Source organism: Oncorhynchus keta, chromosome 13 (assembly GCF_023373465.1).
Source record: "Oncorhynchus keta strain PuntledgeMale-10-30-2019 chromosome 13, Oket_V2, whole genome shotgun sequence".
NCBI lineage: Eukaryota > Metazoa > Chordata > Actinopteri > Salmoniformes > Salmonidae > Oncorhynchus > Oncorhynchus keta.
This window is the reverse complement of record NC_068433.1, coordinates 11,691,325-11,717,633: the sequence shown is the minus strand read 5'-3', so window position 1 is coordinate 11,717,633 and position 26,309 is coordinate 11,691,325. Positions and strand designations below refer to the sequence as shown.

General features: G+C 47.0%; 1 protein-coding gene across 8 annotated transcripts in view; it reads left to right on the top strand.

Annotated features, from left to right (window-relative positions):
• Positions 1-25,856, top strand: part of afap1 (actin filament associated protein 1) — a 163,136-nt gene extending 137,280 nt beyond the window's left edge. For 4 of the 8 annotated variants that reach the window (XM_052459357.1, XM_052459355.1, XM_052459354.1 and 1 more), the window contains exons 7-16: positions 5,465-5,617; positions 5,876-6,087; positions 6,324-6,469; positions 8,042-8,156; positions 8,983-9,246; positions 17,677-17,800; positions 20,708-20,872; positions 21,197-21,387; positions 23,108-23,275; positions 23,997-25,856. In XM_052459357.1, coding sequence (XP_052315317.1) covers positions 5,465-5,617; positions 5,876-6,087; positions 6,324-6,469; positions 8,042-8,156; positions 8,983-9,246; positions 17,677-17,800; positions 20,708-20,872; positions 21,197-21,387; positions 23,108-23,275; positions 23,997-24,023 — 1,565 coding nt within the window. In that variant the 3' untranslated portion in view covers positions 24,024-25,856. The remainder of the gene's footprint in view (positions 1-5,464; positions 5,618-5,875; positions 6,088-6,323; positions 6,470-8,041; positions 8,157-8,982; positions 9,247-17,676; positions 17,801-20,707; positions 20,873-21,196; positions 21,388-23,107; positions 23,276-23,996) is intronic. The other 4 variants (XM_052459352.1, XM_052459351.1, XM_052459350.1 and 1 more) reach the window with 2 other exon arrangements.
• Positions 25,857-26,309: the final 453 nt, after the last annotated feature.

Genomic DNA, 26,309 nt, shown 5'->3' with positions numbered 1-26,309 from the left:
TATTGTTTACACTGCTCCAATCCTCTCAGTCCATATTGTTTACACTGCTCCAATCCTCTCAGTCCATATTGTTTACACTGCTCCAATCCTCTCAGTCCATATTGTTTACTCTGCTCCAATCCTCTCAGTCCATATTGTTTACTCTGCTCCAATCCTCTCAGTCCATATTGTTTACACTGCTCCAATCCTCTCAGTCCATATTGTTTACACTGCTCCAATCCTCTCAGTCCATATTGTTTACACTGCTCCAATCCTCTCAGTCCATATTGTTTACACTGCTCCAATCCTCTCAGTCCATATTGGTTACTCTGCTCCAATCCTTTCAGTCCATATTGTTTACACTGCTCCAATCCTCTCAGTCCATATTGTTTACACTGCTCCAATCCTCTCAGTCCATATTGTTTACACTGCTCCAATCCTCTCAGTCCATATTGTTTACACTGCTCCAATCCTCTCAGTCCATATTGTTTACTCTGCTCCAATCCTCTCAGTCCATATTGTTTACTCTGCTCCAATCCTCTCAGTCCATATTGTTTACACTGCTCCAATCCTCTCAGTCCATATTGTTTACACTGCTCCAATCCTCTCAGTCCATATTGTTTACACTGCTCCAATCCTCTCAGTCCATATTGTTTACACTGCTCCAATCCTCTCAGTCCATATTGTTTACTCTGCTCCAATCCTCTCAGTCCATATTGTTTACTCTGCTCCAATCCTCTCAGTCCATATTGTTTACTCTGCTCCAATCCTCTCAGTCCATATTGTTTACTCTGCTCCAATCCTCTCAGTCCATATTGTTTACACTGCTCCAATCCTCTCAGTCCATATTGTTTACACTGCTCCAATCCTCTCAGTCCATATTGTTTACTCTGCTCCAATCCTCTCAGTCCATATTGTTTACACTGCTCCAATCCTCTCAGTCCATATTGTTTACACTGCTCCAATCCTCTCAGTCCATATTGTTTACTCTGCTCCAATCCTCTCAGTCCATATTGTTTACTCTGCTCCAATCCTCTCAGTCCATATTGTTTACTCTGCTCCAATCCTCTCAGTCCATATTGTTTACTCTGCTCCAATCCTCTCAGTCCATATTGTTTACTCTGCTCCAATCCTCTCAGTCCATATTGTTTACACTGCTCCAATCCTCTCAGTCCATATTGTTTACACTGCTCCAATCCTCTCAGTCCATATTGTTTACACTGCTCCAATCCTCTCAGTCCATATTGTTTACACTGCTCCAATCCTCTCAGTCCATATTGTTTACACTGCTCCAATCCTTTCAGTCCATATTGTTTACACTGCTCCAATCCTCTCAGTCCATATTGTTTACACTGCTCCAATCCTCTCAGTCCATATTGTTTACACTGCTCCAATCCTCTCAGTCCATATTGTTTACACTGCTCCAATCCTCTCAGTCCATATTGTTTACACTGCTCCAATCCTCTCAGTCCATATTGTTTACACTGCTCCAATCCTCTCAGTCCATATTGTTTACACTGCTCCAATCCTCTCAGTCCATATTGTTTACACTGCTCCAATCCTTTCAGTCCATATTGTTTACACTGCTCCAATCCTCTCAGTCCATATTGTTTACACTGCTCCAATCCTCTCAGTCCATATTGTTTACACTGCTCCAATCCTCTCAGTCCATATTGTTTACACTGCTCCAATCCTCTCAGTCCATATTGTTTACACTGCTCCAATCCTCTCAGTCCATATTGTTTACACTGCTCCAATCCTTTCAGTCCATATTGTTTACACTGCTCCAATCCTCTCAGTCCATATTGTTTACACTGCTCCAATCCTCTCAGTCCATATTGTTTACACTGCTCCAATCCTCTCAGTCCATATTGTTTACACTGCTCCAATCCTCTCAGTCCATATTGTTTACACTGCTCCAATCCTCTCAGTCCATATTGTTTACACTGCTCCAATCCTTTCAGTCCATATTGTTTACACTGCTCCAATCCTCTCAGTCCATATTGTTTACACTGCTCCAATCCTCTCAGTCCATATTGTTTACACTGCTCCAATCCTCTCAGTCCATATTGTTTACACTGCTCCAATCCTCTCAGTCCATATTGTTTACACTGCTCCAATCCTCTCAGTCCATATTGTTTACACTGCTCCAATCCTCTCAGTCCATATTGTTTACACTGCTCCAATCCTCTCAGTCCATATTGTTTACACTGCTCCAATCCTCTCAGTCCATATTGTTTACACTGCTCCAATCCTTTCAGTCCATATTGTTTACACTGCTCCAATCCTCTCAGTCCATATTGTTTACACTGCTCCAATCCTCTCAGTCCATATTGTTTACACTGCTCCAATCCTCTCAGTCCATATTGTTTACACTGCTCCAATCCTCTCAGTCCATATTGTTTACACTGCTCCAATCCTCTCAGTCCATATTGTTTACACTGCTCCAATCCTTTCAGTCCATATTGTTTACACTGCTCCAATCCTCTCAGTCCATATTGTTTACACTGCTCCAATCCTCTCAGTCCATATTGTTTACACTGCTCCAATCCTCTCAGTCCATATTGTTTACACTGCTCCAATCCTCTCAGTCCATATTGTTTACACTGCTCCAATCCTCTCAGTCCATATTGTTTACACTGCTCCAATCCTTTCAGTCCATATTGTTTGTCACCAGTGGCTGATGACATCACCCCATATCTCTCGTCCTGCATCTTCAGGCTAAATGACGACCACACACCCGCCCTTCTCACACCATTTCACCCCAGCTCTTTCTGAGGGGAAAAACGAGTCTCCAAACCCTCTTTTTCAGCTTAATCATCCACATTCCTTCCATGGCTGGTAACTAACGGCCTTGATTCAGTGGAATCAAATTAACCTGATCAGAGAGTTTTCCCCAAGTCTTTCTCCGAAAAAAAGAGGAACACATTATAATAATCATCCTTTTAAAAAGTGAAGCTCTTTCACATCTGTGTGTCTGGTTTCCTACCTTAGGCCCGGGGTCTGCTGTGTGTGTGTGTGTGTGTGTGTGTGTGTGTGTGTGTGTGTGTGTGTGTGTGTGTGTGTGTGTGTGTGTGTGTGTGTGTGTGTGTGTGTGTGTGTGTGTGTGTGTGTGTGTGTGTGTGTGTGTGTGGCTAGAGAAACAATAGCCGTGTTTGGGAACAAATGGCCACATATGTAATGAAGTCGTCGCCATGGCAGATATCATCTCTATCATGGTAACTGGATCTGAGTACTGATTGATGCAGCGAAGATGTGTGTGTGTGTGTGTGTGTGTGTGTGTGTGTGTGTGTGTGTGTGTGTGTGTGTGTGTGTGTGTGTGTGTGTGTGTGTGTGTGTGTGTGTGTGTGTGTGTGTGTGTGTGTCAGTGTGCAGACATCATTCGTGGGGAATTTTGAACCACTGCCTCAGAAACCTTCTGTCCTGTCTCTCTCCTTCCTGTCTCTCTCCTCTGTCTCTCTCCCATGTCTCTCGCTCTGTCTCCCTCCTGTGTCTCCCTCCTGTGTCTCTCTCCTGTGTCTCTCTCCTCTGTCTTTCTCCTCTGTCTCTCTCCTGTGTCACCCTCCTCTGTCTCTCTCCTGTGTTTCCTCTGTCTCTCTGTCTCTCTCCTGTGTCTCTCTCCTGTGTCTCTCTGTCTCTCTCCTCTGTCTCTCTCCTGTGTCACCCTCCTCTGTCTCTCTCCTGTGTTTCCTCTGTCTCTCTGTCTCTCTCCTGTGTCTCCTCTGTCTCTCTCCTGTGTTTCCTCTGTCTCTCTCCTGTGTCTCTCTCCTGTGTCTCTCTGTCTCTCTCCTCTGTCTCTCTCCTGTGTCACCCTCCTCTGTCTCTCTCCTGTGTTTCCTCTGTCTCTCTGTCTCTCTCCTGTGTCTCTCTCCTGTGTCTCCTCTGTCTCTCTCCTGTGTCTCCTCTGTCTCTTCTCTGTCTCTCCTGTGTCTCCTCTGTCTCTCTCCTCTCTCTCTCTCCCGTGTCTCCTCTCTCTCTCCACTATCTCTCCTGTCTCTCTCCTGTGTCTCCTCTGTCTCCTCTGTCTCTCTCCTCTCTCTCTCCTGTGTCTCCTCTCTCTCTCCTCTCTCTCTCTTCTGTCTCTCTCCTGTGTCTCTCTCCTCTATCTCTCCTGTGTCTCTCTCCTCTCTATCTCCTCTGTGTCTCTCCTCTGTCTCTCTCCTGTGTCACCCTCCTCTGTCTCTCTCCTGTGTTTCCTCTGTCTCTCTGTCTCTCTCCTGTGTCTCTCTCCTGTGTCTCCTCTGTCTCTCTCCTGTGTCTCCTCTGTCTCTTCTCTGTCTCTCCTGTGTCTCCTCTGTCTCTCTCCTCTCTCTCTCTCCCGTGTCTCCTCTCTCTCTCCACTATCTCTCCTGTCTCTCTCCTGTGTCTCCTCTGTCTCCTCTGTCTCTCTCCTCTGTCTCTCTCCTGTGTCTCTCTCCTCTATCTCTCCTGTGTCTCTCTCCTCTCTATCTCCTCTGTGTCTCTCCTCTGTCTCTCTCCTGTGTCACCCTCCTCTGTCTCTCTCCTGTGTTTCCCCTGTCTCTCTCCTGTGTTTCCTCTGTCTCTCTGTCTCTCTCCTGTGTCTCTCTCCTGTGTCTCCTCTGTCTCTCTCCTGTGTCTCCTCTGTCTCTTCTCTGTCTCTCCTGTGTCTCCTCTGTCTCTCTCCTCTCTCTCTCTCCCGTGTCTCCTCTCTCTCTCTCCTCTATCTCTCCTGTCTCTCTCGTGTCTCCTCTGTCTCTCTCCTCTCTCTCTCTCTCCTGTGTCTCCTCTCTCTCTCCTCTCTCTCCTCTCTCTCCTCTGTCTCTCTCCTCTCTCTCTCTCCCCCGTGTCTCCTCTCTCTCTCCTCTATCTCTCCTCTGTCTCTCTCCTGTGTCTCTCTCTCCTGTGTCTCTCTCTCCTGTGCCTCTCTCCTGTGTCTCTCTCCTCTGTGTCTCTCTCCTCTGTGTCTCTCTCCTCTGTGTCTCTCTCCTCTGTGTCTCTCTCCTGTGTCTCTCTCCTGTGTCTCTCTCCTCTCCAATCCAAACAACAGGGACCAGCAGATTGTATCTTCAGACACACAGAGACAGCCTTTAAGGCCTGGTTTAGACCACAGTATTTCCAGGATAATGTTCACTGTCATTGTGTCCATGGGTCTCTTTGGGTAGTAGGCCTAATTTCTGACCAAAATATTCAAATTATCTGCTTGTCTATTACAGTCTTATCAGGTACTGTGATCATAGTTGAATTGTTAAAGATTACAGTACTGTGATGGTCTAGCTCTCTCTTTTCTCTCTGTCTCCCCCTCTCACTCTATACCTTCCTCTTTCTCATTCCCACTCCCTCTCCCCTCCTCTCTCTCTCTCTCTCCCCTCCTCTGTCTCACCCTCTCACTCTATACCTTCCTCTCTCCCACTCTCTCTCTCCCCTCCTCTCTCTCTCTCTGTCTCCCTCACCAACTGTCTCTCTCTCTCCCCTCCTCTCTCTCTCTCTGTCTCCCTCGCCAACTGTCTCTCTCTCTCTCCCTCAGGTAAAGGGAAGAAGGACTCTCAGAAGAGTCAGAAGGGAGGCACGCTGAGTAAAGGGGCGGGGAAGAAGATCACTAAAATCATTGGCTTAGGCAAGAAGAAGCCGTCCACTGACGAACAGACCTCTTCAGCCGAGGAGGACATACCCACCTGTGGTAAGACACCTGTTAGGGGTTAGAGGTCACTGGGGTGTAGAGGACAACCTATATCAAGGGTGGATTGGTCGTATAGATGCTCTGTTAAAATGTGTTCCAATACATTGTTGTTGTTTTTATGTAGAATGTACGGGGACATGTCTTGACTTACAACAACCAGAACTGCAGCTATTGACCCATTTCCTGGTCTTCTGTTTCACCATTGGTCACTTTACCCCACCCCTTTATCCTAACTGGTCCATCTTGTCTGATTGACAGGCTACCTGAACGTGCTGTCCAATAACCGCTGGCGTGAGCGTTGGTGTCGTCTGAAGGACAACCAGCTGCTGCTTCATAAGGACCGTACTGATCTGAAGACCCACACGGCCAGCCTGCCCCTCCGAGGCTGCGAGGTCAGCCCCGGACTGGACTCCAAACACCCCTTCGCCTTCCGCCTGCTCCGCAACGGACAGGAGGTGGCTGTACTGGAGGTAGGTTGGTGGTCAATGGGTGGAAGTTGGCCATAGATTTCAGATCTAGGATCAGCTTATCCACCACGCCAAATCTGAACCTTCATGTTCAAATCCTCAGATCTGACCTTAAATCAGCGCCCAAGGGGCATCTTCCCACACCATCAAATGCACTAACTAGCTAGTGAGTAGCTTTGTGGTCATGTGATAGTTTGACTTGGATATAAAATAGTGCTAAATCCTCCTGTTTTCTCCAGGCGTCCTCCTCAGAGGTCATGGGTCGGTGGCTGGGGATGCTGCTAGCTGAAACAGGCTCTATCACAGACCCTGCAGCCTTACATTACGATTACATAGATGTAGAGACTACCGCAAACGTTATCCAGCTGGCCAAGCAGTCCTTCTGGTGAGACACACACACACACACACACACACACACACACACACACACACACACATACATAGATGTAGAGACTACCGCAAACGTTATCCAGCTGGCCAAGCAGTCCTTCTGGTGAGACACACACACATACACACACACACACACAGATGTAGAGACTACCGCAAACGTTATCCAGCTGGCCAAGCAGTCCTTCTGGTGAGAGACACACACACACACACACACACACACACACACACACACACACACACACACACATAGATGTAGAGACTACCGCAAACGTTATCCAGCTGGCCAAGCAGTCCTTCTGGTGAGACACACACACAGGGGTAATTTTGTTTTCCAGATGGGCTGTGAGCATGCAGTTCTGGGCTGATGAGATGTAGTCGTTGTTTGTGTTTGTCTCTAAGTTGTTATTCGTATGTTTATATCTGGTGTAAAAAAGGAAAACGTAAATATCAATATTTTCTTAAAGATGGGGTGTTGGTGGGTATGGTGGTGGGTATGATGGGTATGGTGGTGGGTATGGTGGTGGGTATGGTGGTGGGTATGGTGGTGGGTATGGTGATGGGTATGGTGGTGGGTATGGTGATGGGTATGGTGGTGGGTATGGTGGTGGGTATGGTGGGTATGGTGGTGGGTATGGTGGGTATGGTGGTGGGTATGGTGGGTATGGTGGTGGGTATGGTGGTGGGTATGGTGGGTATGGTGGTGGGTATGGTGGGTATGGTGGGTATGGCGGGTATGGTGGGTATGGTGGTGGGTATGGTGGGTATGGTGGGTATGGTGGTGGGTATGGTGGTGGGTATGGTGGGTATGGTGGGTGGTGGTGGGTATGGTGGGTATGGTGGTGGGTATGGTGGTGGGTATGGTGGGTATGGTGGGTATGGTGGTGGGTATGGTGGTGGGTATGGTGGGTATGGTGGGTATGGTGGTGGGTATGGTGGGTATGGTGGGTATGGTGGTGGGTATGGTGGGTATGGTGGTGGGTATGGTGGTGGGTATGGTGGGTATGGTGGTGGGTATGGTGGGTATGGTGGTGGGTATGGTGGGTATGGTGGGTATGGTGGGTATGGTGGTGGGTATGGTGGGTATGGTGGTGGGTATGGTGGTGGGTATGGTGGGTATGGCGGGTATGGCGTTGTATGACAGATGGGACGGGTGCATGATGGTATGTGTCCACTATGAGGTTTTGAAAAACCCCTCAGCCCCTGTTCAGTTAGGAATGCATGACTCTGGATCAATGTTTCCCTCAGAGGATGTGAGTCACTCTCTTACCAGCATTGTTTTCACCAGAGCACCGTGTGCAGTCCAGTCCTGCCCACACAAACAAAACACAACACACTTAGCAAAGAGCTGGATGAAGAGTTTCAATATCAACTGGACTACAACATGATTGGACTGTTATCTGTATGATGGGGACACTATGAGACAACAGCTATAAGGGTCCTTAAAGGCAAATTCTCTCCTTATTCCCAATAGGGCTCTACATTTCTATAGATGACTAGGATTATGAGGAGAAGGTGTCATTTGTCCTTGTGTTGTCACGTGTATAGTAACTCACAGTGTCCTCCTCAGCTTCACTAGTAAACGTGCTGTATCTCCCAACCCTTATCTGGACAACCCTGCCAACAGTTACGCATGTCCCTCTGGAATGGCACTGCACTATGATGATGTGCCCATCAATGGAACGGTAAGCACACACACACACACACACACACACACACACACACACACACACACACACACACACACACACACACACACACACACACACACACACACACACACACACACACACACACACACAGAAAACAAACAAAATATCTATATATAAAACAAATGGGAGCAGTATCTCTCCATCTCCTGTCTGGATGCTGCATTGTGATGGCTTGCATCAGGGACATCTTTCTGTTTCTCATCCTCTCTCGCTCCCTCTTTCCCATGCTCATCCCTCTGATTCAATTATTGTGCAACTTTCAAGTACGTTCCCCTGCGCCAACTCACTGGTCTGTAACAACAACATCAACCCTTTGGTGTCTCTTTTTCTCTTCTCCCCCCTTTTATCGTCTCATTTGCTGGCTCCTTTGTTCACTCTGTTTCACATTTTCATCTCCCCTTCTCTCTTATCATTTTCATCTCCCCTTCTCTCTTATCATTTTCTTTCTCTTTATATTTCCCCTTCTCTCCTCTCCCCTTCTCTCCTCTCCTCTCCCCTCCTCTCCTCTCCTCTCCTCTCCTCTCCTCTCCTCTCCTCTCCTCTCCTCTCCTCCTCTCCTCTCCTCTCCTCTCCTCTCCTCTCCTCTCCTCTCCTCTCCTCCTCCTCTCCTCTCCTCTCCCCTCCTCTCCTCTCCTCTCCTCTCCTCTCCCTCTCCTCTCCTCTCCTCTCCTCTCCTCTCCTCTCCTCTCCTCTCCTCCTCCTCCTCCTCTCCCCCTCCCCTCCTCTCCTCTCCTCTCCTCTCCTCTCCTCTCCCTCTCCTCTCCCCTTCTCTTCTTTGCATACCTTCCTCTATCGTAAGGACCCTGAGGCGCTATACTCCAGCCCTGCCAACGGAGGGCGACGTCTGAGAGAGGAGGTGTTGTATGAGAACACTGACCCCGACCTGTATGAGAACATGCCTTCGCCCAAGCTGGCTTCCCGCTACTCCCCCAAGCCCAGTCGCATGGCATCATCCTCCTCCTCTTCCTCCAGCCACTACAAAACCCCTGGCCCTGTCAAATCCAAACTCCTCTCCTCTTCCTCCGCTTCCTCGGCTAACACTAACACTAAAGCCGTTGCTCAGGTGACTAACGCACTGCTTTCCTAACATTTATGCTACCCTAACACTGAACTCTTCTCTTTCATATCAAATGGATAGTTCACTTCAAAGCAAACATTTATCAAACATTTTCATACCTAAAAGATGTCGGGACCCTTGTGACATTTCTTGTATAGACCCAAATGTCAATGACATCATCTAAATTCCATTGAATAACTTTATGATTTTGGCGTGAACTCTCCCTTGAACTAAATATGAATTAAAACAGAGAGCAATTATTTTCTACGGGAGAGGTGACAGGGATACTGTATGTCTAGAGGAGGGGATTGGACAGATACTGTATGTCTAGTGGAGGGGATTGGACAGGGATACTGTATGTAGAGAGGAGAGGAGGGGAGGGGATTGGACAGAGATACTGTATGTCGAGAGGAGGGGATTGGAGAGGGATACTGTATGTCTAGAGGAGGGGATTGGAGAGGGATACTGTATGTCTAGAGGAGGGGATTGGACAGAGATACTGTATGTCTAGAGGAGGGGATTGGACAGAGATACTGTATGTCTAGAGGAGGGGATTGGACAGAGATACTGTATGTCTAGAGGAGGGGATTGGACAGAGATACTGTATGTAGAGAGGAGGGGATTGGACAGAGATACTGTATGTAGAGAGGAGGGGATTGGACAGAGATACTGTATGTAGAGAGGAGGGGATTGGACAGAGATACTGTATGTCTAGAGGAGGGGATTGGACAGAGATACTGTATGTAGAGAGGAGGGGATTGGACAGAGATACTGTATGTAGAGGGGAGGGGATTGGACAGAGATACTGTATGTCTAGAGGAGGGGATTGGACAGAGATACTGTATGTAGAGAGGAGGGGATTGGACAGAGATACTGTATGTAGAGAGGAGGGGATTGGACAGATACTGTATGTAGAGAGGAGGGGATTGGACAGAGATACTGTATGTAGAGAGGAGGGGATTGGACAGAGATACTGTATGTAAAGAGGAGGGGATTGGACAGAGATACTGTATGTAGAGCAGAGGGGATTGGACAGAGATACTGTATGTAGAGAGGAGGGGATTTGGACAGAGATACTATATGTAGAGAGGAGGGGATTGGACAGAGATACTGTATGTAGAGAAGAGGGGATTGGACAGAGATACTGTATGTAGAGAGGAGGGGATTGGACAGAGATACTGTATGTAGAGAGGAGGGGATTTGGACAGAGATACTGTATGTAGAGAGGAGGGGATTGGACAGAGATACTGTATGTAGAGAGGAGGGGATTGGACAGAGATACTGTATGTAGAGAGGAGGGGATTGGACAGAGATGCTGTATGTAGAGGAGAGGATGGGATTGGACAGAGATACTGTATGTAGAGGAGAGGAGGGGATTGGACAGAGATACTGTATGTAGAGAGGAGGGGATTGGACAGAGATACTGTATGTAGAGAGGAGGGGATTGGACAGAGATACTGTATGCAGAGAGGAGAGGAGGGGATTGGACAGAGATACTGTATGTAAAGAGGAGGGGATTGGACAGAGATACTGTATGTCTAGAGGAGGGGATTGGACAGAGACACTGTATGTAGAGAGGAGGGGATTGGACAGAGATACTGTATGTCTAGAGGAGGGGATTGGACAGAGAGACTGTATGTCTAGAGGAGGGGATTGGACAGAGAGACTATGTCTAGAGGAGGGGATTGGACAGAGACTGTATGTCTAGAGGAGGGGATTGGACATAGATACTGTATGTCTAGAGGAGGGGATTGGACAGAGAGACTGTATGTAGAGAGGAGGGGATTGGACAGAGATACTGTATGTCTAGAGGAGGGGATTGGACAGAGAGACTGTATGTCTAGAGGAGGGGATTGGACAGAGAGACTGTATGTCTAGAGGAGGGGATTGGACAGAGAGACTGTACGTAGAGAGGAGGGGATTGGACAGAGACTGTATGTCTAGAGGAGGGGATTGGACAGAGATACTGTATGTAGAGAGGAGGGGATTGGACAGAGATACTGTATGTAGAGCAGAGGGGATTGGACAGAGATACTGTATGTAGAGAGGAGGGGATTTGGACAGAGATACTATATGTAGAGAGGAGGGGATTGGACAGAGATACTGTATGTAGAGAAGAGGGGATTGGACAGAGATACTGTATGTAGAGAGGAGGGGATTGGACAGAGATACTGTATGTAGAGAGGAGGGGATTTGGACAGAGATACTGTATGTAGAGAGGAGGGGATTGGACAGAGATACTGTATGTAGAGAGGAGGGGATTGGACAGAGATACTGTATGTAGAGAGGAGGGGATTGGACAGAGATACTGTATGTAGAGGAGAGGATGGGATTGGACAGAGATACTGTATGTAGAGGAGAGGAGGGGATTGGACAGAGATACTGTATGTAGAGAGGAGGGGATTGGACAGAGATACTGTATGTAGAGAGGAGGGGATTGGACAGAGATACTGTATGCAGAGAGGAGAGGAGGGGATTGGACAGAGATACTGTATGTAAAGAGGAGGGGATTGGACAGAGATACTGTATGTCTAGAGGAGGGGATTGGACAGAGACACTGTATGTAGAGAGGAGGGGATTGGACAGAGATACTGTACGTAGAGAGGAGAGGAGGGTATTGGACAGAGATACTGTATGTAGAGAGGAGGGGATTGGACAGAGATACTGTATGTAGAGAGGAGGGGATTGGACAGAGATACTGTATCTTTAGAGGAGGGGATTGGACAGAGATACTGTATGTAGAGAGGAGAGGAGGGGATTGGACAGAGATACTGTATGTAGAGGGGAGAGGAGGGGATTGGACAGAGATACTGTATGTAGAGGGGAGGGGATTGGACAGAGATACTGTATGTAGAGGGGAGGGGATTGGACAGAGATACTGTATGTAGAGAGGAGGGGATTGGACAGAGATACTGTATGTAGAGAGGAGGGGATTGGACAGAGATACTGTATGTAGAGAGGAGGGGATTGGACAGAGATACTGTATGTAGAGAGGAGGGGATTGGACAGAGATACTGTATGTAGAGAGGAGGGGATTGGACAGAGATACTGTATGTCTAGAGGAGGGGATTGGACAGAGACACTGTATGTAGAGAGGAGGGGATTGGACAGAGATACTGTATGTAGAGAGGAGGGGATTGGACAGAGATACTGTATGTAGAGAGGAGAGGAGGGGATTGGACAGAGATACTGTATGTAGAGAGGAGGGGATTGGACAGAGATACTGTATGTAGAGAGGAGGGGATTGTACAGAGATACTGTATGTAGAGAGGAGGGGATTGGACATAGATACTGTATGTCTAGAGGAGGGGATTGGACAGAGAGACTGTATGTAGAGAGGAGGGGATTGGACAGAGATACTGTATGTCTACAGGAGGGGATTGGACAGAGACTGTATGTCTAGAGGAGGGGATTGGACATAGATACTGTATGTCTAGAGGAGGGGATTGGACAGAGAGACTGTATGTAGAGAGGAGGGGATTGGACAGAGATACTGTATGTCTAGAGGAGGGGATTGGACAGAGAGACTGTATGTAGAGAGGAGGGGATTGGACAGAGACTGTATGTCTAGAGGAGGGGATTGGACAGAGAGACTGTATGTCTAGAGGAGGGGATTGGACAGAGATACTGTATGTAGAGAGGAGGGGATTGGACAGAGATACTGTATGTAGAGAGGAGGGGATTGGACAGACATACTGTATGTAGAGAGGAGGGGATTGGACAGAGATACTGTATGTAGAGAGGAGGGGATTGGACAGACATACTGTATGTAGAGAGGAGGGGATTGGAGAGAGATACTGTATGTAGAGAGGAGGGGATTGGACAGAGATACTGTATGTAGAGAGGAGAGGAGGGGATTGGACAGAGATACTGTATGTAGAGAGGAGGGGATTGGACAGAGATACTGTATGTAGAGAGGAGGGGATTGGACAGAGATACTGTATGTCTAGAGGAGGGGATTGGACAGAGATACTGTATGTAGAGAGGAGGGGATTGGACAGAGATACTGTATGTAGAGAGGAGGGGATTGGACAGAGATACTGTATGTAGAGAGGAGGGGATTGGACAGAGATACTGTATGTAGAGAGGAGAGGAGGGGATTGGACAGAGATACTGTATGTAGAGAGGAGGGGATTGGACAGAGATACTGTATGTAGAGAGGAGGGGATTGGACAGAGATACTGTATGTAGAGAGGAGGGGATTGGACAGAGATACTGTATGTAGAGAGGAGGGGATTGGACAGAGATACTGTATGTAGAGAGGAGGGGATTGGACAGAGATACTGTATGTAGAGAGGAGGGGATTGGACAGAGATACTGTATGTCTAGAGGAGGGGATTGGACAGAGATACTGTATGTAGAGAGGAGGGGATTGGACAGAGATACTGTATGTAGAGAGGAGGGGATTGGACAGAGATACTGTATGTAGAGAGGAGGGGATTGGACAGAGATACTGTATGTAGAGAGGAGGGGATTGGACAGAGAGACTGTATGTAGAGAGGAGGGGATTGGACAGACATACTGTATGTAGAGAGGAGGGGATTGGACAGAGAGACTGTATGTAGAGAGGAGGGGATTGGACAGACATACTGTATGTAGAGAGGAGGGGATTGGACAGAGAGACTGTATGTAGAGAGGAGGGGATTGGACAGAGATACTGTATGTAGAGAGGAGGGGATTGGACAGAGATACTGTATGTAGAGAGGAGGGGATTGGACAGAGATACTGTATGTAGAGAGGAGGGGATTGGACAGAGATACTGTATGTAGAGAGGAGGGGATTGGACAGAGAGACTGTATGTCTAGAGGAGGGGAATGGACAGAGACACTGTATGTAGAGGGGAGGGGATTGGACAGAGATACTGTATGTAGAGAGGAGGGGATTGGACAGAGATACTGTATGTAGAGAGGAGAGGAGGGGATTGGACAGAGATGCTGTATGTAGAGAGGAGGGGATTGGACAGAGATACTGTATGTAGAGAGGAGGGGATTGGACATAGATACTGTATGTCTAGAGGAGGGGATTGGACAGAGACACTGTATGTAGAGAGGAGGGGATTGGACAGAGATACTGTATGTCTAGAGGAGGGGATTGGACAGAGACTGTATGTCTAGAGGAGGGGATTGGACAGAGAGACTGTATGTAGAGAGGAGGGGATTGGACAGAGATACTGTATGTAGAGAGGAGGGGATTGGACAGAGATACTGTATGTCTAGAGGAGGGGATTGGACAGAGACACTGTATGTAGAGAGGAGAGGAGGGGATTGGACAGAGATACTGTATGTCTAGAGGAGGGGATTGGACAGAGACTGTATGTCTAGAGGAGGGGATTGGACAGAGACTGTATGTCTAGAGGAGGGGATTGGACAGAGAGACTGTATGTAGAGAGGAGGGGATTGGACAGAGATACTGTATGTAGAGAGGAGGGGATTGGACAGAGATACTGTATGTCTAGAGGAGGGGATTGGACAGAGATACTGTATGTAGAGAGGAGGGGATTGGACAGAGATACTGTATGTAGAGAGGAGGGGATTGGACAGAGATACTGTATGTAGAGAGGAGGGGATTGGACAGAGATACTGTATGTCTAGAGGAGGGGATTGGACAGAGATACTGTATGTCTAGAGGAGGGGATTGGACAGAGATACTGTATGTCTAGAGGAGGGGATTGGACAGAGACTGTATGTCTAGAGGAGGGGATTGGACAGAGAGACTGTATGTAGAGAGGAGGGGATTGGACAGAGATACTGTATGTAGAGAGGAGGGGATTGGACAGAGATACTGTATGTCTAGAGGAGGGGATTGGACAGAGATACTGTATGTAGAGAGGAGGGGATTGGACAGAGATACTGTATGTAGAGAGGAGGGGATTGGACAGAGATACTGTATGTAGAGAGGAGAGGAGGGGATTGGACAGAGATACTGTATGTAGAGAGGAGAGGAGGGGATTGGACAGAGATACTGTATGTAGAGAGGAGGGGATTGGACAGAGATACTGTATGTAGAGAGGAGGGGATTGGACAGAGATACTGTATGTAGAGAGGAGGGGATTGGACATAGATACTGTATGTCTAGAGGAGGGGATTGGACAGAGAGACTGTATGTAGAGAGGAGGGGATTGGACAGAGATACTGTATGTCTAGAGGAGGGGATTGGACAGAGACTGTATGTCTAGAGGAGGGGATTGGACATAGATACTGTATGTAGAGAGGAGGGGATTGGACAGAGAGACTGTATGTAGAGAGGAGGGGATTGGACAGAGATACTGTATGTCTAGAGGAGGGGATTGGACAGAGAGACTGTATGTAGAGAGGAGGGGATTGGACAGAGATACTGTATGTAGAGAGGAGGGGATTGGACAGAGACACTGTATGTAGAGAGGAGGGGATTGGACAGAGATACTGTATGTAGAGAGGAGGGGATTGGACAGAGATACTGTATGTAGAGAGGAGGGGATTGGACAGAGAGACTGTATGTCTAGAGGAGGGGATTGGACAGAGACACTGTATGTAGAGAGGAGGGGATTGGACAGAGATACTGTATGTAGAGAGGAGGGGATTGGACAGAGATACTGTATGTCTAGAGGAGGGGATTGGACAGAGAGACTGTATGTCTAGAGGAGGGGATTGGACAGAGATACTGTATGTAGAGAGGAGGGGATTGGACAGAGATACTGTATGTCTAGAGGAGGGGATTGGACAGAGACTGTATGTCTAGAGGAGGGGATTGGACATAGATACTGTATGTCTAGAGGAGGGGATTGGACAGAGAGACTGTATGTAGAGAGGAGGGGATTGGACAGATATACTGTATGTCTAGAGGAGGGGATTGGACAGAGAGACTGTATGTCTAGAGGAGGGGATTGGACAGAGAGACTGTACGTAGAGAGGAGGGGATTGGACAGAGACTGTATGTCTAGAGGAGGGGATTGGACAGAGAGACTGTATGTCTAGAGGAGGGGATTGGACAGAGATACTGTATGTAGAGAGGAGGGGATTGGACAGAGAGACTGTATGTAGAGAGGAGGGGATTGGACAGAGAGACTGTATGTAGAGAGGAGGGGATTGGACAGAGATACTGTATGTAGAGAGGAGGGGATTGGACAGAGATACTGTATGTAGAGAGGAGGGGATTGGACAGAGAGACTGTATGTCTAGAGGAGGGGATTGGAGAAGGATTAAATAATGCAATTTGAGTCTCAATTCTTGTGTTATTCCTGCAGAGACATGCTTTGTTTTAATATAACGGTGTTGATACTGGCCACCCAGAATTGAGGTTTCCAGACATTATCCTCAAAATCCCTGCTGGCTTAGTCCCACTGTAGTGTGTCTCTTAGTAATGTGATTAAAAACATGGCCAGGCAGAGGAATGGTGTTACAAGCATATTGAGCCCCTTGTAAAATGTCCAGTTTTGAGTGTATGGGAGTTAGAGTCTGAGACATTGACCATGCACTCTTCAGCAAACCTTAGCTAGAGGCCTTGATATTAACTGAGAGAAGTAGGTGGGGTCAAATAGCTGCAGTGTCTTAGGCTGCGTATCTCTCAGAGCACTGCGGACCACCCTGCTTTTAGAGGGTTCTGTGTGTGTGTGTGTGTGTGTGTGTGTGTGTGTGTGTGTGTGTGTCCTCAGTATGTTCACACTACTCCTTGCCTTTACACTGACCATCACCTCCATATTACGTCATTATATTATATTATATTTGTAAAGACGTTACAGCACGTGTCCAATTCCACGGAGGCAGAGTGTCTGCTGGTTTTCGGCTCCTCCCTTGTACTTGATTGATTAATTACGGTCATTGATTAGTAAGGAGCTCTCCTCACCTGGTTGTCTAGGTCTTAATTGAAAAGAAAAAGCTGAAAGCAGCAGACACTAGGCCCTCCATAGTATGACGTTGATGCCCCTGGTCTACATGAACCTGACACGTACTGAACGTGGCACCCAGCACTGTTACACACATTAGGCATCACATGGTGTTGTCGAGTTGCTGTTTCCCAGCAGTGTGTGTGTGTGTGTGTGTGTGTGTGTGTGTGTGTGTGTGTGTGTGTGTGTGTGTGTGTGTGTGTGTGTGTGTGTGTGTCCGTCCTCAGATGAACCTTTCATTGTCATCAGACACACACACACACACACACACACACACTGCAGGGGTAATGCAGTACAGTAGGACTGGTTTAGCCCAACGCTGGGATTACTGTGTTGTGTTTAACTTAAAATGTGTTTGTACAGCTGTGCACAGAGACGTTCTCATGATCATCTCCACCTGGGGAGTTTGGTGGACATTGTGGGTTTTTATTGAAGTGGTTTTTGTAGCCATTGTAACTGTCTGTTCACTTCATGGTTTTCATTATATGTGCAAATTATACTTAGCAGTTTTAAGCCTGTGCATTTCAACCAGATTATGAATAGTTGTTCTCTCTTCCTCCTTCTCAACCAATCAGCTGAAGGGAAAAAAGGTCCCAGTGACCAATGGGACAGCGTCTAAACAGAAGGTGGACAAGAACCAGGCCAAGAAGACCAATGGAACAACCAATGGAACAGCATCTGTGAAACGCAACAACTCCAGTAAGTCTGTGTGTGTGTGTGTGTGTGTGTGTGTGTGTGTGTGTGTGTGTGTGTGTGTGTGTGTGTGTGTGTGTGTGTGTGTGTGTGTGTGTGTGTGTGTGTGTGTGTGTGTGTGTGTGATAGAGACACATTCCCATGAGTACATTACAGACTGCAAATCATGACACCCAGTACTGGCATGTTAATTCATCTAGTGCTGGCCTGTCACTTCCAGTCATCGTTACACCGGCCACTGGCTGTGATATACAGCAGTAGCCTGCTCTTAGTAGACACTAAGTCTGGCTCCCCACTCCTCAGTCAAACACACCGCTGATCGCTTTCTAGGAAAACTGAAACACCACAATAACCTGGAAAATGCCGGAATTCCCAACTGACAGTTGGTGAAGCAGCAGGAGCAGACATATTTTGGGTGGAGCTAATACAGTTTCTTAGAAACCATCCGTCGTAATAACCCAACCTTGTGGATGACTGTCACTACATATCCAGACCAAACTAACATTCATTCAAATAGCTGCATGAACTGGCACATATTTGGCCAGGGGACAGAGTGGTCACTGGTGGGACTAATCTGTATGATGGAGGCCTGTGTCTATTCAGTAATGCTTCATCTACGACCGTTTTGAACCCGCTTTCTCAAGACATTTTGGACACAAAACACAATCCTTGTTTCATCTCAAGCTAAAATAGGCCGATATCGGTGTATCGATGGTTGAAGATGTCAAGTGGTGGTTTGAATGAGTATACAGTCCTTCGTAAAGGCTAATGTTCTAGTGAGGAGCGCGCACACACACACACACACACACACACACACACACACACACACACACACACACACACACACACACACACACACACGACTGTGTAGTCGTCATTCGTGGTGTGGAGAGGCTCCTGTGGCCTCTGTGGCTTCAGGCTTCTTATTCAGGTTATTATTTTCCACCAGGGTTGGACCTTACCCTCTCCTGGGTGATTAACAGGTATTTCTGGGCTGAGGTTTGGGTTCACTGCGTTTCTGGTCAGTTTATGAACTCTGATGAGCATTGGTTGGTTCATTGGTTGAACCATTGGTTGGTTCTTTCTCCTCTCCCTCCTCCTGTTCTCCCCTCTCATCCCCTGTTCTCTCTTCATCATTCCTCTCATCCCCTGTTCTCCCCTCTCATCCCCTGTTCTCTCTTCATCATTCCTCTCATCCCCTGTTCTCCCTTCCCATTCCTCTCATCCCCTGTTCTCCCTTCCCATTCCTCTCATCCCCTGTTCTCCCTTCCCATTCCTCTCATCCCCTGTTCTCTCTTCATCATTCCACTCATCCCCTATTCCCCCTCCCATTCCTCTCATCCCCTGTTCTCTCTTCATCATTCCTCTCATCCCCTGTTCTCTCTTCATCATTCCACTCATCCCCTGTTCCCCCCTCCCATTCCTCTCATCCCCTGTTCCCCCCTCCCATTCCTCTCATCCCCTGTTATCCCCTCCCATTCCATTTTCCTTCCATTCCTCACCTCCTCTCTGATTCTATTCTCCCCCTCATCCCTCCTTCCCCCTAATCACTCTTTTTCCCAAATCCCCCCTTCCCCCTCCTCCTAATCCCTCCTTCTCCCCTTCCATTGCCCATTTCCCCACACTGTTTGGGTTTAATGGTGTGAAGGTACACTATATATACAGAAGTATGTGGACAGCCCTTCAAATTAGTGGATTCGGCTATTTCAGCCATACCCATTGCTGACAGGTGTATAAAAAATGAGCACACAGCCCTGCAATCTCCATAGACAAACATTGGAAGTAGAATGGCCCGTACTGAAGAGCTTTCTACATGGCACTGTCATAGGATACCACCTTTCCAACAAGTTCGCAAATTACTTCCCTGCTAGAGCTGCCCCGGTCAAATGTAAGTGCTGTTATTGTGAAGTGGAATCGTCTAGGAGCAACAACGGCTCAGCCGTGAAGTGGTAGGCCACATAAGCTCACAGAATGGGACCGCTGAAGTGCGTAGAGTGTATAGACCGTCTGTCCTCGGTTACAACACTCACTACCGAGTTCCAAACTGCCTTTGGAAGCAATGTCTGCACAATAACTGTTCGTCGGGAGCTTCATGAAATTGGTTTCCATGGCTAAGCAGCCGCACACAATCCTAAGATCACCATGCACCGTGCCAAATGTCGGCTGGAGTGGTGTAAATCTGCATGACGTTTCACGACCTGGCAGTCCGACGGATGAATTTGGGTATGGTGGATGCCAGGAGAATGCTACCTACCCCAATGCATAGTGACAACTGTAAAGTTTGGTGGAGGAGGAATAATGGTCTGGGGCTGTTTTTCATGGTTTGGGCCCCTTAGTTCCAGTGAAGGGAAATCTTAATGCTACAGCATAAAATTACATTCTAGATGAGCAACAATGGCTCAGCCGTGAAGTGGTAGGCCACACAAACTCAAAGAACGGGACCGCCTAGTGCATTTCTGTGCTTCCAACTTTCTGGCAACAGTTTGGGGAAAAGGCCCTTTCCTGTTTCAGCATGACAATGCCCCTTGTGCACAAATCAAGGTCCATACAGAAATGGTTTGTCAAAATCGGTGTGGAAGAACTTGACTGACTTGCACAGAGCCCTGACCTCAACCTCATCGGACACCTTTGGGATGAATTGGAATGCCGACTGCGAGCCAGTCCTAATCGCGCAACATCAGTTTTCAACCTCACTAATGCTCTTGTGGTTGAATGGAAGCAAGTCCCCGCAGCAAGGTTCCAACATCCAGTGGAAAGCCTTCCCAGAAGAGTGGAGGCTGTTCTAGCCGCAACGGGGGGACAAACTCCATATTAATGCCCATGATTTTGGAATGAGATGTTCAACAAGCAGGTGTCCACGTCCTTTTGGTCATGTAGTGTGTATATAACTCCTCTCTCCTCTCTGTCCTGTAGGTGCAGAGCAGTATAAGTACGGTAAGAACCGTGTGGAGGCGGACGCCAAGATGCTGCAGGCTAAAGAGGAGGAGCTAATAAACAGAAAGCAGGACATCAGGAACCGTCTGACCCAGCTGAAGAAGGACAGGAAAGACCTGCGTACCGCCATGGAGGCCAGCACTGGTACGACACACACACACACACACTGCTTCTACCAAGGTAGAGAGAAGAGGGAGAGGTGGGAGTGAAAGTAGTGTAAGATAGAAATGATGGGAGGGTTAGTAGTGAGTGGTGTTTAGTGGAGTTATGGATGGGAGGGTTAGGTTTAGGATTGAGGGGTGCAGGATGGAAGAAGTGTTTGGAGGGGGACAGATGGGAGTCAGATGTTATTTTCCTGACTGACTTCTCAATAAACTACAAATCAAGGTAGGACAGATACTGAGAGTGTATGGTAGTGCTGTGACCCATTCTAAAACCTCCTTCCTCTACCTTTCCTCCTTCACGCAGCTAAGCGCTGCGCTGGGTCCCTGGCGGAGCGGCTGAAAAAGGTGGAGGACGAGTGCAAGCTGAAGGAGGACGAGCGGGTGAGCCTGGAGCTGGAGATGACAGAGGTCAAGGAGAGTCTGAAGAAGGCCCTGAACGGAGGAGTCACTCTGGGACTCACCATCGAGCCCAAGTCTGGCACCTCCAGCCCACAGGTTTGTTTTATGAATCCCTTTTTACATCAGCAGTTGTCACAAAGAGCTTTACAGATCCCCAGACTAAAACACCAAAGAGCTTTACAGATCCCCAGCCTAAAACCCCAAAGAGCTTTACAGATCCCCAGACTAAAACCCCAAAGAGCTTTACAGATCCCCAGACTAAAACACCAAAGAGCTTTACAGATCCCCAGACTAAAACACCAAAGAGCTTTACAGATCCCCAGACTAAAACCCCAAAGAGCTTTACAGATCCCCAGACTAAAACACCAAAGAGCTTTACAGATCCCCAGACTAAAACACCAAAGAGCTTTACAGATCCCCAGACTAAAACACCAAACAGCAAGCAATGCACTGTCCAGCTTGATAACAGTCATTTATAGTCTCTTCACTGTCCAGCTTGATAACAGTCATTTATAGTCTCTTCACTGTCCAGCTTGATAACAGTCATTTATAGTCTCTTCACTGTGTCCAGCTTGATAACAGTCATTTATAGTCTCTTCACTGTCCAGCTTGATAACAGTCATTTATAGTCTCTTCACTGTGTCCAGCTTGATAACAGTCATTTATAGTCTCTTCACTGTCCAGCTTGATAACAGTCATTTATAGTCTCTTCACTGTCCAGCTTGATAACAGTCATTTATAGTCTCTTCACTGTCCAGCTTGATAACAGTCATTTATAGTCTCTTCACTGTCCAGCTTGATAACAGTCATTTATAGTCTCTTCACTCTGTCCAGCTTGATAACAGTCATTTATAGTCTCTTCACTGTCCAGCTTGATAACAGTCATTTATAGTCTCTTCACTGTGTCCAGCTTGATAACAGTCATTTATAGTCTCTTCACTGTCCAGCTTGATAACAGTCATTTATAGTCTCTTCACTGTCCAGCTTGATAACAGTCATTTATAGTCTCTTCACTGTCCAGCTTGATAACAGTCATTTATAGTCTCTTCACTGTCCAGCTTGATAACAGTCATTTATAGTCTCTTCACTGTGTCCAGCTTGATAACAGTCATTTATAGTCTCTTCACTGTGTCCAGCTTGATAACAGTCATTTATAGTCTCTTCACTGTGTCCAGCTTGATAACAGTCATTTATAGTCTCTTCACTGTGTCCAGCTTGATAACAGTCATTTATAGTCTCTTCACTGTGTCCAGCTTGATTACAGTCAATTATAGTCTCTTCACTGTGTCCAGCTTGATAACAGTTATTTATAGTCTCTTCACTGTGTCCAGCTTGATAACAGTCATTTATAGTCTCTTCACTCTGTCCAGCTTGATAACAGTCATTTATAGTCTCTTCACTGTGTCCAGCTTGATAACAGTCATTTATAGTCTCTTCACTGTGTCCAGCTTGATAACAGTCATTTATAGTCTCTTCACTGTGTCCAGCTTGATTACAGTCATTTATAGTCTCTTCACTGTGTCCAGCTTGATTACAGTCAATTATAGTCTCTTCACTCTGTCCAGCACTCTGTCTGACACACACACACATCCCATCCCAGTCTAATGACTGCACTGAACGCATTAGACGCAGTTAGTTATAGTCTCTTCACTGTGTCCAGCTTGATAACAGTCATTTATAGTCTCTTCACTGTGTCCAGCTTGATTACAGTCATTTATAGTTTCTTCACTGTGTCAATACGCCCAACATACTCATGAGAAACAGGCTGTTGCAAATGTTGGTGCTGACTCTGAATGGTGTGTATCTGTGTGTCCAGTCCCCAGTGTTGCTGAGGCGTACCCTAGAGAACTCTCCCATCTCCAGCTGTGACACCAGCGACACAGAGAGCTGTTCTACTCTGCCCGTCAACAGTGCCTCCCTCCTCCGCAGAACGACCAATCAGAAACCCTCTGCCGTACGCGGCCATGTCCTCAAGAAGGCTAAGGTGGGACAGAGTTACGGAGAACACACACCAGTGGAGGCTGGTGGGAGGAGCTATTAGAAGAGCGGCTCATTGTAATTTCTGGAACGGATTAGAATGAATGGAACGGTGTCAAACACATCAAACATATTGATTTGATTCCATTCCACTCCAGCCCTTACAATGAGCCAATTATCCTATAGCTCCTCCCACCAGCCTCTTCTGACACACACACACCTGCGTTTACACACTCCTGCATTTACACTCACACACACATGGGGCGGCAGGGTAGCCTAGTGGTTAGAGCGTTGGACTAGTATCCGAAAGGTTCATATCCCCAAGCTGACAAGGTACAACTCTGTCGTTCTGCCCCTGAACAGGCAGTTAACCCACTGTTCCTTACCAGTCATTGAAAATAAGAATTTGTTCTTAACTGACTTGCCTAGTTAAATAAAGGTAAAAAAATAACACACACACACACACTCAAAACGTCCTCTGCACTCATTCACCTGTATTACCACACATCTCTGACAAACACACACACACACACACACACTCAAAACATCCTCTGCACTCATTCACCTGTATTACCACACATCTGACACACACACACACACACACACACACACACACACACACACACACACATCCTAGTCTAATGACTGCACTGAATTTGCGTGTAACTGTCGTATTTGTGTGTATTTGCATGTATATCTCAACTCACTCAATGTGCCCTTTGTTGCAGGAATGGGAGATGAAGACTGGCACATGAGCAACAACTCTGTTCACAACAGTCCTATCTTATTAGCTTTTTATTTTATTTTAATGCGTGTATATATTTATTTAAATCAGTTCGTATGGGGAAGAAGGTTGAAGAGGAGTACACTACAAGCATCGCCAAACAGAGAGACGATCAAGACAATGCTGTTTTTTTTGTTGTCTACTTTATTTCCTGGACATAAAGAACTAGCAGTCTTTTTCTAGCGTACCGTTGTGTAATACCATGTTATATTTCAACTACTACTCTGTTGTGTGCTTTTGTAATCGCCCAATCTTGTGTTTTTTTTGTTCGTTTTTGTTTTGCAGTCATCCACTTTCATACAGTCTCTTGTTGCCTGTTTCTCCATCACATAAAACAATCAGGTTTCTACAACTCGTGGGGTTCCAAAATCAAGTGCATATTTATTTGTAAATGTTTCTTAGGTAAATACTGGCATCCTTGTGATTATTTATGTTGATAATATTTAATGCTTGTTGTATTGTATAGCTCCCTCTCTTTAGAACAGGAACTGCACTGTGCCACTAATGTCCATCGCATCTGGATCCAGCCGTTTGTATCACTGTTAGGCAATCCAGATGATTTTCAAATCATCAAACCAGCAATACACCTACAGTACTCCTAGTCCTTAGTGGTTGATGCCTGGGAGTGGGCCTTTGGAATGTGCCACTCGGTAAAGTGCGGGTCAGACTAAGGCGTGGCGGTGTTCTGGTGAGTTTGGCCACTGGCGTTGGAAAAGTCCTCAACCTCAAGTAATGTAGCCTCTTGTATTTACACTTCTACATCTAGGAGCCTCGGGCCAGCTCGTTTAATCATTCCACTGGTGCACTGTAACACTGTGGTCTGGTCTCACTCTGTGTGTGTGTGTTAGTTTATGTGTGTATGTATGCATTTGTGTGTGTGTGTGTGTGTGTGTGTGTGTGTGTGTGTGTGTGTGTGTGTGTGTTTGTGTGTGTGTGTTTTAAAATGTCTTGAGGCACATTCCAACCCCATCATTAATACACTGTTAGAAATAGAGGCCTGTATGGTCAGAAATACTGTGTGTTTTCTGCTTCAACCAGAGACTGTAATCTGGTTGTGGATTCTTGAACTTCCAGCTGCTACTCTAGCAACACGTTTTAGCTCATACACATCACACACACACAGACACACATCACACACACACAGACACACACACAGACACCACAGACATTTTTATGTAATTTATTTCTAATGGTGTTTTTGGTAATGATTTTACCACATCTACAGTACACTGCAAAATATTCCCATATCCACACTGCTCAGTGTAATCTAACCACGGTGCTTTGTAGGGGTGAGACATAGCATGTTGATGTACTACTGCAAGCAAGCTAAGTTTTTTTTACTATTTTTACTCAAAGGCACGTTTACCTTTAAAACGTCTGGTTTATGGTGCATTTATTGGCCTATTTGGAATATGAGGCTGTGCGTAACAAAAATGGCCGCCAACAGTTATCAGTGTTTGTATCCCTCTTTGCCTCTCTATTCCTTCAGATTGAGGTTGGGGTTCAATCCCATCGCGGGTTAAATGCATCGAGCTGTTTTAAAGGCAATTGAGTCGACATATGCAGCGTTTATCGTGAATGGGAACATTGCCTTGAAAAGCCTCAATGCCCATAACCTGCGATCGGACTGGATCCCGGCCAAAGTCCAACTAGGCCGCGAGTTAGAGCCAGCTCTTCACCACAAGATGAGGGAGAGATGAGGAGAAAGAGTTACGAGAGTTACCTCTCTCTTCTGTTTAAACAACTTCTGGGTAAAGGGAGTAGGGGAGAAACAACAACAGAGGGGAGGGGGTTGGGTGTTTTGGGTAAAGGGAGTAGGGGAGAAACAACAACAGAGGGGAGGGGTTGGGTGTTTTGGGTAAAGGGAGTAGGGGAGAAACAACAACAGAGGGGAGGGTGTTTTGGGTAAAGGGAGTAGGGGAGAAACAACAACAGAGGGGAGGGGGTTTTGGGTAAAGGGAGTAGGGGAGAAACAACAACAGAGGGGAGGGTGTTTTGGGTAAAGGGAGTAGGGGAGAAACAACAACAGAGGGGAGGGGTTGGGTGTTTTGGGTAAAGGGAGTAGGGGAGAAACAACAACAGAGGGGAGGGTGTTGGGTGTTTTGGGTAAAGGGAGTAGGGGAGAAACAACAACAGAGGGGAGGGTGTTTTGGGTAAAGGGAGTAGGGGAGAAACAACAACAGAGGGGAGGGGGTTGGGTGTTTTGGGTAAAGGGAGTAGGGGAGAAACAACAACAGAGGGGAGGGGGTTGGGTGTT